The sequence below is a fragment of the Protopterus annectens genome, chromosome 10.part0 (assembly GCF_019279795.1).
Source record: "Protopterus annectens isolate FY-2018-M chromosome 10.part0, PAN1.0, whole genome shotgun sequence".
Taxonomy (NCBI): domain Eukaryota; kingdom Metazoa; phylum Chordata; order Ceratodontiformes; family Protopteridae; genus Protopterus; species Protopterus annectens.
In genome coordinates this window covers 1,652,206,700-1,652,224,573 of record NC_056744.1, presented here as the reverse complement: position 1 = coordinate 1,652,224,573, position 17,874 = coordinate 1,652,206,700, and the positions used below count along the sequence as shown (strand labels likewise).

General features: G+C 37.5%; 1 protein-coding gene across 1 annotated transcript in view; it reads right to left on the bottom strand.

The window, feature by feature from the left end:
- Positions 1–17,874, bottom strand: part of LOC122813858 (zinc finger protein 684-like) — a 119,683-nt gene that overhangs the window by 13,671 nt on the left and 88,138 nt on the right. The window contains exon 5 of the mRNA XM_044086397.1: positions 1,554–1,676. Within this exon, the coding sequence (XP_043942332.1) occupies positions 1,554–1,676 (123 nt within the window). The remainder of the gene's footprint in view (positions 1–1,553; positions 1,677–17,874) is intronic.

Sequence of the window (17,874 nt, the reverse complement as noted above, 5' to 3'; positions counted from 1 at the left end):
TGTGAAATATTAAGAATATGGTATCTCACTGCCGACACAAATTGTCAAGTGTTTAAGGAGATTGTCAAATAGAAGGATAATCCAACTATCTCACTGGACATCAACCGGAGAAACAAGTAAATGCCTACAAGGAATCTCTGCATGTCATCAGAAGGGCCATTCATGCTGTTAATGCTTTCTTCAAAAAGGAACCATCCTTTGTACTCCAGCATAGATCATGTAGCCTTTCACACTGTTAATGTTGTCTGCACACCAAAGGGATTAGTGTCTTTATACTCTGGTACTGACCATGTGTACCCTTCATATTGTTACTGCTTTCTGCATTACCAAAGGTACCACTGTCTTTATACTCCAGCACTGACCAAATGTGACTCTCATGATATTAATACTTCCTGCATGATCAGTGGAACCACTGTTTCAATATTTCAGAACTGAAGAATCAGTGTTACCCACAGCAGGGGCAGTAAGAGTTGACTAAATGTATGCTTTGGGCTTCAATAAGGCCCAAGAATAAAAATATTTTTACTGATCCAAATGAGAAGGCCATGCTCTGATCAAGAGAGTTACCCATCTTTTCTTATCCTTGGGCAGTGTACAAATATACTACACAGCTGGTCTGAAAAGAGGGATAAAGCCCTGATTACAGCTCAGCTGACCTGGGTTCATTTAATGCCTCGAGCGACTGGCAAAGCAGCAGACAGAGTTAAGTATTACCATCCCCAGTAGGGGGGGGTCTGTGGGCATCTCCTGCATTAAGGCCCCTGATGGGGGCTCTGGATGTGGTAACTGGGAGGAATAATCCAAAGAGAGGATAAGGCAGTTGACATGGTTGAGCTGCTTCATAGGTAGTGTGATATACTGCACATTCCCACTGCATATCCACCCCTTGGACATTATTACAAGCCCCATGAGAAGGAAGAAGTAACTGGAGTAGTTCAAAAAGCAAAATCCCGCCCAGCAATGTGGACAGCCAAGATGCCCAGGATGGCCTTAGGATCCATGCTGGCCCTAGCCTTATCGGAGATAGTCTGGGGCTAGGAAGTTTACTGGCGATGGATGGGTCTGATGGCCATTGGATGACAGACAGTTCTTAACTCCTCTATATGCCTTACATTTGGGATAATTCAATGGTAACCCCATGTCTTTTAAATTCTTTCAAACTATCTAAAATTAACTGTAAGAGAATGTCAGCTCTCAACATTACTACAGCTCTGGAGGGTAAAAGGATACAGAGCCTTGGCCACTGTAAACTTGTTTGACCAAAGCCACATTTCAGCCAAGTGCTACTACTTGAGGAAAACAATGTAATGTCCATGTTTTTTCCCCATACTTCCACAATACCCACTTCAGTGCCACTTTCACAGTGATAAACATGTTTAACCTTAGAAAGCCCTCTGAGACTTTTTGGCCTGAATTAACTTTAACTTCTTGTAATGTCAGAGCGTTTAATACCCTGACTCTGTTTCATGTTATTTGCTTGTTTTCAAAGACAGCATCAACAGCACTATGAAATAAATTCATAAAAAATACAAATGAATGGGCTGATTACTTACAGTGGAAGCCAGTATTGAGATTACACTTCTGTTCTGTTCTTCTTTCCCCCTTTGTGTCATGTTCTATCACATAATTTCCTTCTTTTACTAGGAGTAGTAATTTCTCTGGAGGGATTTTGAATCCTACATAAAAAATAAAAATGTACATAGTTTTTAACATTTTGTTTTAACTAGAAAATCCAGCAATACAAGGTCCATCATCAGGGACAGCCCAAAGACAAAAATTCAAAAAAGTGATACAATATACTAACAAAAGAACAGTATATTATATTTATCTATATGCATATATATATATTTTCGTTTGTTAATTAATTGGGTGGGCTAGTCAGTTTACCCTTTCCAGCCATGACCCAGACTCAGGTGAATTACACAGAAAAAAAATATACACAAGGAATTAGCTTGCCTTAGTTAAGATAAAATGCTATCCCACACAAAAACTCTGGACATAATAACAGCTTCCAAATACAAAACTAATGCTTAAAGAATGACATAATGAAATTACAATTTAACTAAAAAAAATAGTAGATTATCACTTAACTGGCAACTTTAACACATGTACACAGTTTTACATGATGTTCCTTCACAGTTGCTGTAAAAACTTTCCAAAGTATTTAGTACTATAAATTCTAAACATTAACATATTAACAAGTACTATGTGTATGTGTGTCCGTGTCTGTGTATGTAAGCACAAAACAATGTTCACTTCTTGTTCAACAAATAACATCAACAGGAAGAACAATGAAACAGCACATAAAATTAAAACAGAGGAGCTTCGATTTTATGCGCATTCAGATCTTTGTGAATTGAACTCTTTCACCAGTATGACAAACTGAAATACATATCAAATCGAATCACACACATTTGATAAAACAAAATGCAAGCCTCCCTGCACTCCCCACGAAAATTATATATATATCAGCTCCAAGAACATACTTCAGTGGAGAAAGGGTATATTACTGACCCCCACTATACCATGATCTTGGCACATAAATAGCACTGAAGTTTGAAAACTTCATACTATAGCTAATCACAGCCAGCTTTAGGCACCAGCAAACCCATGGTCATGGGGGGAGGGGGAGGCCCCCAACCACAGCGAGTTATCCTATCTTGATATTTTGTAACACGTCCGTTTAACCAACAAAAGCTAGTACAGCAATCTTGTATGCTTAATAAACAAGGTGAGTAATAATGCTTATCTTTGAATTTTAAAGGAGATATAAATATCTCTGGTTATAGTAACAGTGTTTTGTCAAGTCACAGGTTGCACAATTCCATTAAATATTTTACCACTAACATAGTAACCCTGGCTTAGTTAAATCCTGCTGGTAGACATTCTCTCCACTAAAACTAACATTATTGCCAGCTTTAGATATCTGCAATACCCATGGCTGCAGGGCTGGCCCTTAATCATCCTTGAGCATGTGGGGGCCCCACAAAAGCTGCTGCTAGTTGGGAAAAATGAGAAGAAGAAACATTATTAATTTTCTGATTATAGTCTTTAATTGAACAGGGCTGCAACGTGACCCTGTTAGGATAAAGCTGATAATGAACATGAACACAGTAAGCACTAGGGAGATCAGCAGCCCAGAGAGACTGATCTCGGTACATATGTTGGATTTTAAGAGCTGATGCTTCCGATCTTCAGAAATGGTTTTCTCTTTCAGAGAATTTTATAAATACTGGCAGAACACCAGATACTATAACTCTGAACTTAGAATTCTGGGCAAAGCCAAAAATAATAGCATAATAAAGGCTCAAAAATAAGAAACATTTTAAAATATTACTCCAGTTCACAAAGGAAAGTAGAGTAACACCTTTTTCATCAACGTGCATTTTTTGGACAATAAATATGAAACTCTCATCTCTGGATTTATTGTCTGTCTGTAATCCTGAATGATTTACCAGCAAATCAAACTTTTCACAAGCGAAAAAGCAAAATATAAGGAAAAATCAGGGACTATGAATGATTTACCAGCAAATCAAACTTTTCACAAGCGACAAAGCAACAGACTCTCCCGGTCAACAAATGTAAATAAATAATAAATAAATATAAGGAAATATTAGGGACTATCTGTGAAATCAGGGACACTGACAACTATGCACTATTCCTCAATGAAGTAAATAAACATGAATTAGCCCTGCTGCTGTTTGGGCGACCATTGGATTAAAAGGTTGGGAAACTGCACTAAAATGCATCCCAGAGCATCTATTACCCTATGGCTTCTGGGGCCCCCAGTGCTGTCTTGGTCAGGAAAGGTGTATTAAAAGGATGGAAGGAAAACTAAAGTTGAACAGCAGCAATGAATTTTTTTTCTTAATAATAATTTCTGTTAAAGTCATCATTAGATGAAAAGGTTGTATACAAAAAATATTAAAATGCACTTCAGGGCATACAGAAAGGTATGGCTTCTTAAAAAAAGCTAAACAGTTAAGGCAAAACATAATATACAGGGTGTGGGTTGCCCAAGATGGGGTGAAACAGAAGGGAGCTCTGGTGTGTGTGTGTGTGTGTGTGTGTGTGTGTTGGGGGGATGAAACATTAGGCAATACCTAAGGCACCATTTCATCTTAGTCCAGGCCTGTATATAGAGCTGTTGTAAAGTATCATTGTTGCAAGTAAATGCCAATAACTGCGAATGCTCCTACGTGATATGGGCCAACATAGTGTGGTAGACAGGCTTATTGTAATGGAAGAGTATTGTAGCTACAGATCAGTCTGTGTACTACTCACAGAAGTTTGCAGCATGAACTAAAAGGATGCTTAGGAGGGGTGGCAGTGACAGGGTGATTCTTAGACTAGAAGAGCCCAAGGCCCCCCAAAATGCTAACACCAGCCCTGCAGTCAATGATTCATGTGCTGAAACACTTGAGTGTTCAGTCCCTTGAATATAATCAAAGGGGTGCTGCACTCCTGAGTTTGCTGTCCTTCAGATGAGATGTTACAGCAAGGCCCCATCTGTTTGAGCAGGTGGTAGCTCAGGTGGATGTAAAAGATTCCCCTACATCTATTGAAAAGAGTACAGGAAGTCCTCAGATCCACTGGCCAAATTTCCCTAATAGGATCAATACCACCTCATGTCTCCTCTGAAAACAGGATACTAGCCTAGTTGGACTAACCCAGTCAACATACAAATACATTATATATATGGATATACAGAAATACATGCATACATATATACACACACACACACACACACACACACACACACACATATATATATATATTTATTTTTTTTATTTTATTATAAAAAAAAAAAAATAAAAAAATAATGACAGACATCTGAGTATTAGACTTCATGTTCATTAGAAAAATGAATACTAACACAAATCCTGTTATTCTAGCTGGTTTATAACCTATAAAAAAAAAAAAGCGCAGCTTTCAAAAGAAAAACTTTTGTATGCTTTCAGGCGTTCTAATTAACCAGCCATTCATTTATCCTGTAAAACATCATATCCTGTTTCCAGGATTTAAAAGAATAAGCTACTATACACACTATACACACACACACACACACACACATATATATATATATATATATATAATATATATATATATATATATGTAATAAGGATGTGTAATGTAAATGGATGTATATGTACATATACAATGGGTGCAGAAACAGTGAGAGTTTAATAACTAATAATAACTACTCAAGCCTTTAAAGGGTCTTTAAAATAGGGACAGACTCAGAGACATTAAGACCTGTGTGCTGCTGTGCTGCTGAGAATCCATCTCGTCTCCATCTCTTCAGTCAATGTTACAATATGTTGTCTATGTGGCTACTTGTCAGACCTGTTTCTGTTTTTATGTGGGCAAGACCAATCGATCCCTCAAAGAAAGAATCAGAGACCATATATATATATATATATATATATATATATATATATATATATATAAATATATATTTATATATCCACACACACATATGTTTATGTATATACACACACACACACACACACACACACACACACACACACACACACACACACACACACGGGTTCCCTGCAGAAGGCCACATGTCAGGTTGGCCTACAACATAGGATCCAATAAGCAGCTGGTTGACAGGTGTCAGACTGCACAATTTCAGGGGTTGGGGAATATGCCCTTACCCTATATTTGTGTGATATCAGAGTTATTATATATAAATATAATTAGCAGGGGGTTGTGAGGTGTAGGAAGACTTACCCCCTGCAAAAAATGTTTTTTTTTTGCTTGTTTTAAATTTTCATCCACAAAGGCTGTTTTTGGTGCATGCATACTGGCATGCCACCATCTGCGTTTAGTGCTTTCCCACATACATAAGATGACTTCAATCTTTCCTATTATACACACACACACACACACACACACACACACACACACACACACACACACACACACACACACACACACACACACACACACACACAGTTGTATATGTTATCACTGACTACACTGATTGTGAATAGAAATCTCACTGTTGAGTATCAGAATGAAAGCACTACCCACTGACTGCGTAACATTCCATACTACATACCATGCAGTAACACACCAACAAAATATAAACACATCAACTTGTGCATTTCACATTGCTTTTAAATGACTATTTACCACCCAAATTAAATGAAAATATTCACTTTGAAAGCTAACTGTTTTTCATTTCTAATCAAGTTAACACTGAAACTAGGCACTATGAAATTTATAATTACCTTGACAGTCATAGTAGGCACCATGAAATTTAAATTATCTCGATAGTTATAGATTTAAAAAGATGACCTCAATACGAGTGAGTGGTTACTGATATTTTTCATTATAAACCTTCACGTTCACTTCAGAACTATGTTATGGAAACAGCAGCATTAAAACTATTCAGAATTTTTTTTTAATCTTCCAAATCATGATTTTGGTCACCAAGACATAATTATAACAAAAATTAATGACTATAATAAGACATAATCCAGAAACAAAGAACTGGCTGTAAAATGGCATGTAAAACATACCTCTGAACCTATAAGTGCTAGAGTGAAACTGAATATAGAAGTCTGTCAACAGAAATGTTCAGTTCTGCCTTTGTTTTAAAATTGTTTTACCTCAAACATTTTTCCTGTAGTTGGAGCAACAGGGTCCACTGCTTACATAACACTGCAGCTTCTAAATCAATACAAAGTGAGCAAGATAGGCACATACATACACATGAACACAAATACACATTCATCAGTGGGCTAAACTTATACTTCTAAATACCCAGTTTCTTTGCTTTGGTAATCAACTTTACCACTCAGACAAAATGCACTGGCACTGAACTGAACTGAGATGCAATATTCCATCTTACAGGAGACCCATACCCACAGACTAAAAAAAACATGTTTACTTCATCATGTCTTAATGTTTCCTACATTTTAACACCACATTTAGAGTCTATGTACTTTTTTAATAGTTCTGAATGCAGTTCCAGAGTCTGTTCACATGGGGTCTGGCATCTTGATTTTTTTAGTCTACCTTTAGGTATCCCATGATGCAATGTTTGGCTTTAAACTATTACATCAAAGCCCCTAAGCTCCTGTCAATGCATTGACTTTACATGTGTTTTCACATATGCCCTGCTTTCTTTTAGTCAGTCAGGTTTAATTACCATTTCTTCCTTTTCAATGACCACTTAAAAGACAAACAGGGATAATCACACAGAACAGTATTCTCAGTGCCTGTTACTACTTTTTCTTTCTAAAGTCCCCAATTGTCAAATTTTCATTCTCTTGTTATGCCTGACTTGTAGTGCTTAAACTCATCTCCCCTCCCCATCTAAGTGGCAAAAGTAATTTGAGCTGTTTGTTGCTGTGATTGTTTGTTGCTGTGATTGATAACTCATAGCAGGAGCCAAATTCAAAGTAGTACCAGGTGCTGAGAATACTGTTCTGTGTAATTACCCTGTTTGTCTTTTAAATAGTCATTGAAAAGCAAGAAATGGTAATTAAACCTGACTGAATAAAAAAAAGCAAGGTATATATGAACACATGTGTAAAGTCAATACATTGACAGGAGCTTAGGGGTTACGATGTAATATTTTAAAGCCAAACATTGCAATTTGGGATACCTTAAGTTAGATTAAAAAATCAAGATGCCAGACCCCATGTGTGCAGACTCTGGAATTACATTTAAAAATATAAAAAGTATATAGAGTCCAAAAGCATTGTTAAAATGTAGGAAACATCAAGACATTACGAAATAAACATGTTTTTTCAGTCTGTAGGTGCTGTTCTCCTTCAAATACTTTAAGTTATAGTACATCCCAGTGCTATAAGAACAGTAGTGATTTAAATGAAAAATATCAATGTGCTTTCTTTGTGTACTTTGGCAAAGTTCTGCCTTGTTGAAAGCAGATCCAAATGACTTTTAATGTACATAAATATGTACAGGTACTCCTGTGAACTTTACATAAGCCAGGCAGTCACAAAGTTTTACTGAAATATAACTCATTTTAGGCAGCATTTCTCAAATGTTCCAGTTTGCAAATACTAAGACTGAAATGTACATTGTTGTAAAAGAAGGAGGAAAATACATTATTTAAACAGATATAAGGTGTTAAAGTGTCTGCAAGTCTGAGATTCACCCAACTAATGTTTACTAACTGTGATCCCTCATCTAATTCTATTACTGAAGAGAGACAAATGTAAACAAATTGCATAAACAGATAAAATAGAGGCAGACTTGAGTAAGCTCCCAGATGGTGCAATGCAGCTACTAATGTGTTACTTTATTTTACATTAACTGAAGCAGTGACTGCTTTTACTACATAAACTATTTGCTGTTATGCTTACAATGGATTTTGGCCAGAGACTTGTGTAATGTAATGCTCCTTAACTTGTTTTGACTGTTTTGTGTACTTGCCTGAGGTATCATTTCCCTAGTTATTTGTAGAAGCTGCAACTGCACATATTCCATTTACTAAAGCAGTGTTCTAAGTTGCCAGAGATGGAAATGCTTGTTCCCTGTTGGCAACTGATCAGTGCTACTCTGTATTACTTAATATTACAGTCCTCTGCATAAGTGTATGTTCTATGTTATCCTCAAAATGTATTCTAATCAACTACTGCCTACTGCACTGTTATTCTGAGAAAAGATGACTGCATAAGTATGTGTTTTACTGTTACTATTATATGATTTCTGCCTGTTATCTAGTCCACTACAAACCCTGAGGTCAGCAGTTTATACATTATGGTCTGTTAAACTTTTGTCTTGGCCATTGCACGCTCACTCCACAGATGCCACAGGTCCCCTTACAGCCTCTCTAGGTTCCTTTGTACCACTCCTAACAACATACATCCACACTCAGTCAAGCTTACCCTCACTCCTCTTAGTTTACCGCTCACTGAGGTGTTGTGCACTTTGTAATAACTAGCCGTATTCCTAACATCACTTATTATCTCTTTTTTACAGCACACTTGATCTGCCTGTATCATCGTAGCTTGAGTCCCCCCTGCCAGCAACTGTAACATTGCCAGATAAAACCACAGCTACAGTCCGGTTTCTTCCTACAGTTATTGCAAGCCAAGAATAACACTTTTTAATAAGGATACCTACCAGACAAGTCTGTATAGGTGACTGAATGTTTATAGTACTTGTTATAAAAGATATGGTCCTTAATAGTTATGTTTTAAACATTGTGACTGGTTATTTACATTTCTTTTTATAGCAAATTTGTTACTTTTACTAGTTATTTTTTAAACATTGTTTTGGCCGGCGTGTACACCTGCAAGGACTCGCCCCCACTCCAGGCAACTATAGCTTTATCGCTCACAACTGGGTGGCACAACTAACAATATACTTGCTGTATCTTGTCCCAAATAAATCTGCCTCCCCATTGAATACTTGTAAAGTAAGGCTTATACCATTTACTTGGCGGATTTTGTCCCCAGACAGATTTTGCCTTCCTTTGTTTTAGTCACACACACCAAGGCCATAAAAGTAGTGTTTCTGCAACTATCTACTTACACTCCTACTTGTCTGCCTCTACCTCTTCCTTGCTTTCAATTACTTTACAAGCTCCAAGACTTCCACTTCTCATACTGATCATTTTTCTTTGCACTCTTCTGTGAGGGAGGCCAGCCCACTATGCTTGGGCTCACTCTGCTCCCCTACCCAACCCCCAGTCCCACCTCTGCATCACTTAGGCTTATACCAACACTAACCACTCCCCTAACTTCCACCAATAAAGAATCACTCTCCATCTGCCAATCACACCTCAATTAACAGATACACTATTTGTAACACTCCTCCCTCTCCTTACACAACTTAATTGCAACTGTTCTTAATCGCTCTACTCCCACAACACTACACCAACACCCCTCTGTCCCTACATCTTCATCACACTCTCCAGATAACCTAACATTTAAAAAGAATACGCACCATGCTCTTTCTCCTGCCCCCATTCTATACCCTACTGCTATCAGCATACTATCTATCATCCTATACTCACCTACAGATACAGGTAGATAGCCCCACACTATATTATACTAATACTATCCACTCCTCACTCTCCTACCTTGCCATCTCCTCCCAACTCTACAATCACACACCTACTGCATACGTCTACTTCAAACATGTAGTTGTCAGCAATACTACTAACCACCTCAGCAAACACCTTCATATACTCTCCAAATTGTCACATAAACATGTATGTGTACTATCACAGTTTCTCTGCAGTGGTGATATACACCCCAATCCCAGGCTACATACTGCACAACATATCATAATGGCTACCATTCCACCCCTTCCTCACAGTAAAACTACAGACCATCTCATTCTTAACATGAACCTTAGAAGCCTAGTTAACAAAATCACACACTTTCATGCAGTCATTGCACAATACTCACCAGACATTCGTAAAGCAAGAGAAAATTGGCTAAAACCCCACATAAGGGACTCAGACATACTCCCACAAGGTTATAGCGTACACAGGTTAGACAGGATCAAGAAGAAGGGTGGTGGTGTTGCAACCTTCTACAAAGATAACCTTAACATAGACTAACTACCCATCAAATACCCTTATGATAACAACTTTGAAATCCTAGTAACACAGCTCAGAATCAACCCAAAGAAAAATATTAAATTAATAGCCACTTACATACCTCCCAATAATACTCCTACTGCCATTGAGGAACTTGTAGCCTGGACAGCCTCAACCTACACCCATGAAACCATTATTACAGGCTACTTCAACTCAGACTGAATACTTGCACTGGTGATAACTCTACCACCTTCATAAATCTACGTGGTTTCCCCCAAGCAATCCAGTTTCCCACTCAAATAGATAAACAAAGCAAAAGGGAATCTATCTTAGACTGGTCACTTATTAACAGTACCACCCACAACTATCTCTCCAGATGCCTTCCAAATAATTTAAGTGACCATAGACCTACCTACTTAATCCGTCATCAGCTCAACCCACCCAGAAACATAGTTTACAAAGTCGTAAGAAATACCAAAAACGTCTCCAACAAAGCATTCATAGACATGCAACTGGACACCACTCCATCATCTCCAACTTGACTAGGCTGTAACACACTTCAATGACACATTCTAGAAGTATATTCTGGTATTTTATTTTACATATTGGGGTGATTAATATTTAGACCAACATATTAAACTACATGTACCACAGGCCAGCTATGTGTATGTCAGCTGGATTTGGAATGGATGTAGCATTGTTTTGAAAACTAGCGAGTGGGTCACTAGACCAAATCTGAAAACTGGGTACAAAGAAAATACAAGGGCTACTGTTGTTCATTCTATTACTAATACAAGTATTAATTGGAATAATAAGGCGTAGCATTGCCATTGCATTTGGCAAGGGCTAATTTTGCCATCAAACTTTTGCACATATAGACTTTTATAGGATTTTCTAAGCGGATCCAGAAGTGTTTAAGGATTCACAAATCAATCTTTATAGGTTGGTCTATATTAATACTCATTATCAATAAAGTAGTTTATTTCAAGATAAATTTGTACCACAATGGAACTAACAAAAATTTTAACGGGTTTGTCAGCTGATAGGGAAGACGTGGGAGTCTTTGGATTGGGTAGTACAAACAATAATGATATAAATGGGGTTACCCTAGACCCAGAATCCAGCTGTGGCTTATGTTTTGAAAAGCTACATAAGAGCATGAGGTCTCTCAGGTCTCACGTCTGGCATTCCAAACTTTTTAAAGCATATATGGCCAAAGGTATTACACCAAGGGGACTAAGGATTAAAACACAACCATTTGTTAATGAGGCTGATGATGAGCTAAACAAACAATGGGGGGACATCCAACAACAAGCCACTATGGGTTTTGTTGAAGCCCTGGCTAAATTCCACAACAGGGTCATTGACCAAAAAATGTAGAAGTTACTAAGTTATGTTCCGAAGCACATACACATGAAGGACAGCCCTTCTTCATTAGTAATATGAATAAATTAGCCAAAGATTTATCTGGTCTTGAAGAACAACTAAAAACTAGGAATATTAAAAAATTCCAAAGGGACCAAAAGGATTATCAGCTTGGTAACCCTTTTAGTATTAGCAAACAAGTCAGATTTCAACAAGCACAAACACGAACTCCCAAAAGAAAACGACCAAGGTCTATATTGAAAAAGCATCCTATGGACACAGGGTCATCTACTGATGATATGTCTTCATACACAGATACAGACATACAACACACACCAGACTCACCCACCCCCAAGAGGGCATACAGTTCGGCCCCTTTAGGCCCAAATACAAAAGAGCAGGCAGAAAACATGTCATAAATAAACATAGATTGTCTTTTGAAACTAGTAACACAGAAATAACCCAAAATGTCAGTGTTTTGAATATATCTGGTCAGATTGTGTCCACCACACAAATGGAACTACTGAATAAAGGTTTAAATTTTATTCCTCTTTTTGGTTACTGAATATCTTTTAGCACAAGATGTAATGTCATTTTGTAGACTTATAAACCTCAAATTGCATTTTGAAGATTCTACTGACTTTGGTGTAGATAATGATTTTATCTATCATAAATCGAGGTATATGCCTCCTATGAATCCTACGGCACACCAATTTCAAAGTAGTGTTCTCAAAGATCTACACTATCACAAGGATGAACTTAATTACAAACGAAACAATCTCTCAAAGATCAAAAGAGATGCACTATTTGAACTACAAAACAACAAAGACATGGTGATTCTTTCTGCTGATAAAGGTGGGGCCGTAGTAGTAATGAATTGGCTTCAATACGATGCGGAAGCAAAAAGACAACTTCAGGACAGGCGGTGTTATCTTGAGATGCCCCTGGACCCCAACTTTAAGTTCAAAATACAGATGAATTTCTATTATTAGCTAAAGATGAAAGTATTATCAGTGACAAAGTCAGGCAACAGCTTACCATCAAGGATCCCATCAGCCAGTATATATATTTTTTGTCCAAAATACACAAGGATCCTGTTAAACCACCTGGGAGACCAATTGTGTCTGGGAGAGGCTCTATTACTGAGCCATCATCATTATTTCTTACCAAACACCTTAAACCTTTATTGAAGTGGGTTAGGTCACATATACAAGATACCACTGAATTTCTGAAAATCATCTCAGACACCCAACTCGAACCTGAATGGTCGATGTGTACTCTAGACGTTAGTGCCCTTTATACCAACATTCCTCATGCTGCTGGCCTAGAGGCCCTTGAATACTGGTTAAATAAATCACAATTGTATCAGCCAGGATTCAATACTTTTCTATTAGGCCTGACAGAGCATGTTCTAACCAACAATGTCTTTTTCTATTAGGATATCTGCTATTAGCAAATTAAGGGTAAGGTTATGGGGGCATCCTTTGCCCCCATTTATGCTGACCTTTTTATGGCCTTTTTTGAGGAATAGCTTATTTACAATGCAGGCCATAATTTAAACCTGACAGAGATGGACATATGGAGGCATTATTTGGACGATTGCTGGACGGCATGGAGGGCGGATGTGGAATATTTGTCTGAATTCATTGAATACTTAAATGAAAACAAATGGGGTTTACACTTCACAGTTAGCTTTGACTTAAACACAATCACTTTTCCTGATGTTTCTATCTCTAGGAAATCAGATCACACATTATGTACCAAAGTTTTCCGGAAGTATCCCCAATAAGACACCCTCTTCCATGCATCCAGCTTTCATCCACCTCATATAACAAGAAATATCCCCAAATCCCAGTACATCAGAATGAGACGCATTTGATCTAAGGATTCCACTTTCCAGGAACATAGACAGGATCTGACTCGCAGATTCAAGGACAGGGGCTATCAGATGGGACATGTTCTACAGGCCAGCAATTGGGCCAATACACTAAAAAGAGAAGACCTTTTGGAATATAAACAACATGAGCAACACAGGCTGTCACCTATCAAGTTAGTCACTACTTATGGTAGGAATTCCAATTTGTCAATTAATAGTGTACAAAGACACTGGAATATTCTACAGAGTGATCACAACCTATCTAATGTTCTATCAGACAGATGTTATTTTTAATTCCGTAAGGGCAGAAATCTAGCTTCACACTTCAACCATTATAAACATTCACATTCCTAAACATCCTTTCAAGAAGTACAAACCACACTCACGGGTGAGGTACTCATGGGATGTTATTCATGTGGTCATTGCACTCATTGCAGTAAAGTTTTTAAGTCCAAACAATTTACTAGTAAGAACTGCGACACAGTTTATGACTTTAACTTTTTTGCCAGTTGTAGCAGTGAATGGCTGATTTATTTAGCAACATGCAGCTGTGGTGCCTTCTATATAGGCCAAACTTCACGGCCACTTAGATTAAGAATTTCTGAACACACCACTGACTTGAGAAACAAAAAACCAAGTAGTACTCTATTTAAACATTCCACCAAGCATATCTGCCAAGTTCAGTTTTATGGTCATTGACATTATAAAAGGTAATAAATCCAACAAAGCAGGATGGCATTCCATTCTGGATACTAAAGAAAAGAAGTGGATTGTTAAACTGGGAGGCTTATTCCCACCTGGATTAAATTAACAATTTTGATTATCCAATCACATGTTTGACTTAAAGTACATCTACAAAAGGATCATTTTCAATGTTTTTTAGTTACACTGAGGAAGGCTGTGGTGTATACCAGCCAAAACCGTTTTTTTTTTTTCATTGAATAAATATCAATTCAGTCTCACAGTTTGTTGGCTCATCTTTTGGCTTTTGAATTTTACATTTCTAGCTATTCTAAATAGCTTAGCACCAACTCGTACAAGTTGTGTTAAAAATAAGAGATTGCCCTGGATATCAAAAGAAACCATTAGAATTGAAAAACTAAGGGACAAAACCTGGTTTCAATACCAGAAAACAAAAGGCAATAAAACTCTGCTAGCATACCAGCAGCTCTGCAATCAAACAAAAAAAAAACACAACTCAAACTAGGCAAAAAAACATATTATACATCTATGCAAAACAAATATGAAAACAATCCTAAGAAGTTTTGGCAAGCAATTAACTCGTTCCTCCACCTAGGTAATGTTACAACCTCAGAACCAACAACCAATAACGAAAGCGTGAGTACTGCCTCAAAAATCAACATCTAATTTATAAAATCACAAATCCAAAAATTAAGGCTGCCAGCACCCACTGGGTAAAACCACGGTTGTGTGAGATAAGTAAATGCACAAAAAGGATATAAATACACCACCAGAGGTAAAACACAGCTGTAAATCAATGAAAACGAAAACACAGCCAGTCAATCAACGAAGTAAAAATCCACTATTTATTCCAACATAAATCCAGGTAAGCGCTTTCGCATAGGAGCTTCATCAGACCTTTAATAAACAGTATACCTAAGCCAGCTTTTATCTAAAACCAACCCATTTAATAAATCAATTAAACAATCAACCCTTAAAGCTATAACATAAAAATAGTAAAATAAAAACAGAATAAGAGTATTACAAAGGATATTCTTAAAACAATATCACTATAAAAATCATTGTCATTAGACCATAATACATTCACAGAATGCATTCAAGGGTACAAAGACTGCCAAAAATAAACTTTATTTACGCAGTCTCCTTTGCCAACCCTCTGATTCCAGTCATACAGGGGTTGCCGAAGGTTCACAAACAACCTAGGAACCCACCCATGAGGCCGATTGTTGCTGGAGGGGGGTGGGTTACTGAACCCTTGTCGTTGTATGTAGAGAAATTTCTACGACCGGTTATCAGTTTAAATCCAACTGTGTTGAAGGATCCTAAACAGTTTTTGTTAGACTTATATGACTGTATTAGTGGAGTAGACGACATCAAAGACTTGGCTTTTGTCACGCTTGATGTCCAGTCATTGTTTACAATGATACCTAATGAACTGGGGATACACTGTGTGCAGAAATATCTTTCAATACATAGTGGGTATTCACCAAAGCAGATTGATTTGATTTGTTTCTTTTTAGAGACAGTTTTGAACAACAATGTCTTTATTTTTGGGGAAGATGTGTTTCTGCAGCAACATGGTGTAGCTATGGGCACCTCGTGTGCTAATAGCTACGCCAATATGTTCCTTGCCCAATGGGAATCTGAGTTTTTGTTTCCACTTATGGAATTTGGAAATCACGTTGTTTTTTATCGACATTTTGTGGACGATTTGTTTGTGTTGTGGCGAGGGACATCTGAGCAATTTGCTGTGTTCTTTGGGATCATGAACAATTTGACTGATTGTCTTAAGTTCACTTATAGTCTGTCTTATGAAAGCATTAATTATTTGGATGTTAATGTTGAAAAGCTGAATGACAACATGATTAACACAGGGATTTATCAGAAAACATGTCATAGAAATGCGTTCCTGTTCAGGTCCAGCATGCATCCAGGTTTTATTTTTAAGAATCTTATCAGGGGACAGGGTATGAGAGCATCGAGATTAAATCTCTCTTCAGTAGGATTTCAGAAGGAGATGACTAGCCTGGAGAAGAAATTTTTGGATAGGGGTTACACCCAAGAAGAATTGAACAGACAGTGGTCTGATCTTACTGATTTAAGGTCCACTAGGGCGCGTCCTTATTTTGGCCCAACCACAGAGTTGAATAATTCCTCTGCACCTATTAGAAGCAGTAAGACTAAAATTCCCCTTTTTTATACTAATGATTATAAGCAGGTCATTGACTTGTTTTATCAGCATTGGCCTATTCTTTTAGTAGACCATGACATTGGTAATATTGTAGGTAGTTATCCTAGTTTTCGGTACAGGAATCATAAGAACCTCAAGAAGTTATTATGTTCCGGGACACATAACTTTGATAGATTTCACTGTGGCCATACTGTACCATGTGGCTCTTGTAATTTCTGTGGCTATATTGATTCATCTGGTGTTTTTCACCATCCTGATCTAAAACAAGAATTTCATTTTAAAGGGGTTAGTAACTGTATGACCCCACATGTTGTCTACCTGGCCCGGTGCGTGGCATGTGGTGCATTTTATGTTAGGAAGACCAACAGACCCCTGCGTGATAGGATGAGGGAACATCTGTATCACATTAAGAAGGGGTTCCCACATAATGCACTTACTAAGCATGTCACTGAGTTCGGGTGTACTCACACATTCATATTTCAGGTGATTGAAGTTGTTACACCCAGTATCAGGGAAGGTGACATTATTACACATACTGAGTACAAGGAAACACGGTGGATTGTGCTTTTAAGAGCAGATCAGGGCAATGGCCTTAATGAAAGGGTCACCATTAAGCCAATTTTGAAGAAAAGGAGACTGCGTAAATAAAGTTTATTTTTGGCAGTCTTTGTACCCTTGAATGCATTCTGTGAATGTATTATGGTCTAATGACAATGATTTTTATAGTGATATTGTTTTAAGAATATCCTTTGTAATACTCTTATTCTGTTTTTATTTTACTATTTTTATGTTATAGCTTTAAGGGTTGATTGTTTAATTGATTTATTAGATGGGTTGGTTTTAGATAAAAGCTGGCTTAGGTATACTGTTTATTAAAGGTCTGATGAAGCTCCTATGCGAAAGCGCTTACCTGGATTTATGTTGAAATAAATAGTGGATTTTTACTTCGTTGATTGACTGGCTGTGTTTTCGTTTTCATTGATTTACAGCTGTGTTTTACCTCTGGTGGTGTATTTATATCCATCTAATTTATAAACACCATCCTCTCCTTAGTTACAGGGAACAATTCCACCCCACCATCTCTTCCACTTAATGTGGTAACTAACAACTCTTTTGACCACAAACCTGTCCCAACTAACACCTTAAGAACAATGCTGAAAAAACGGAAACTTTCTTCCTTAGCAGCTGACCAGCTCCCCAGTG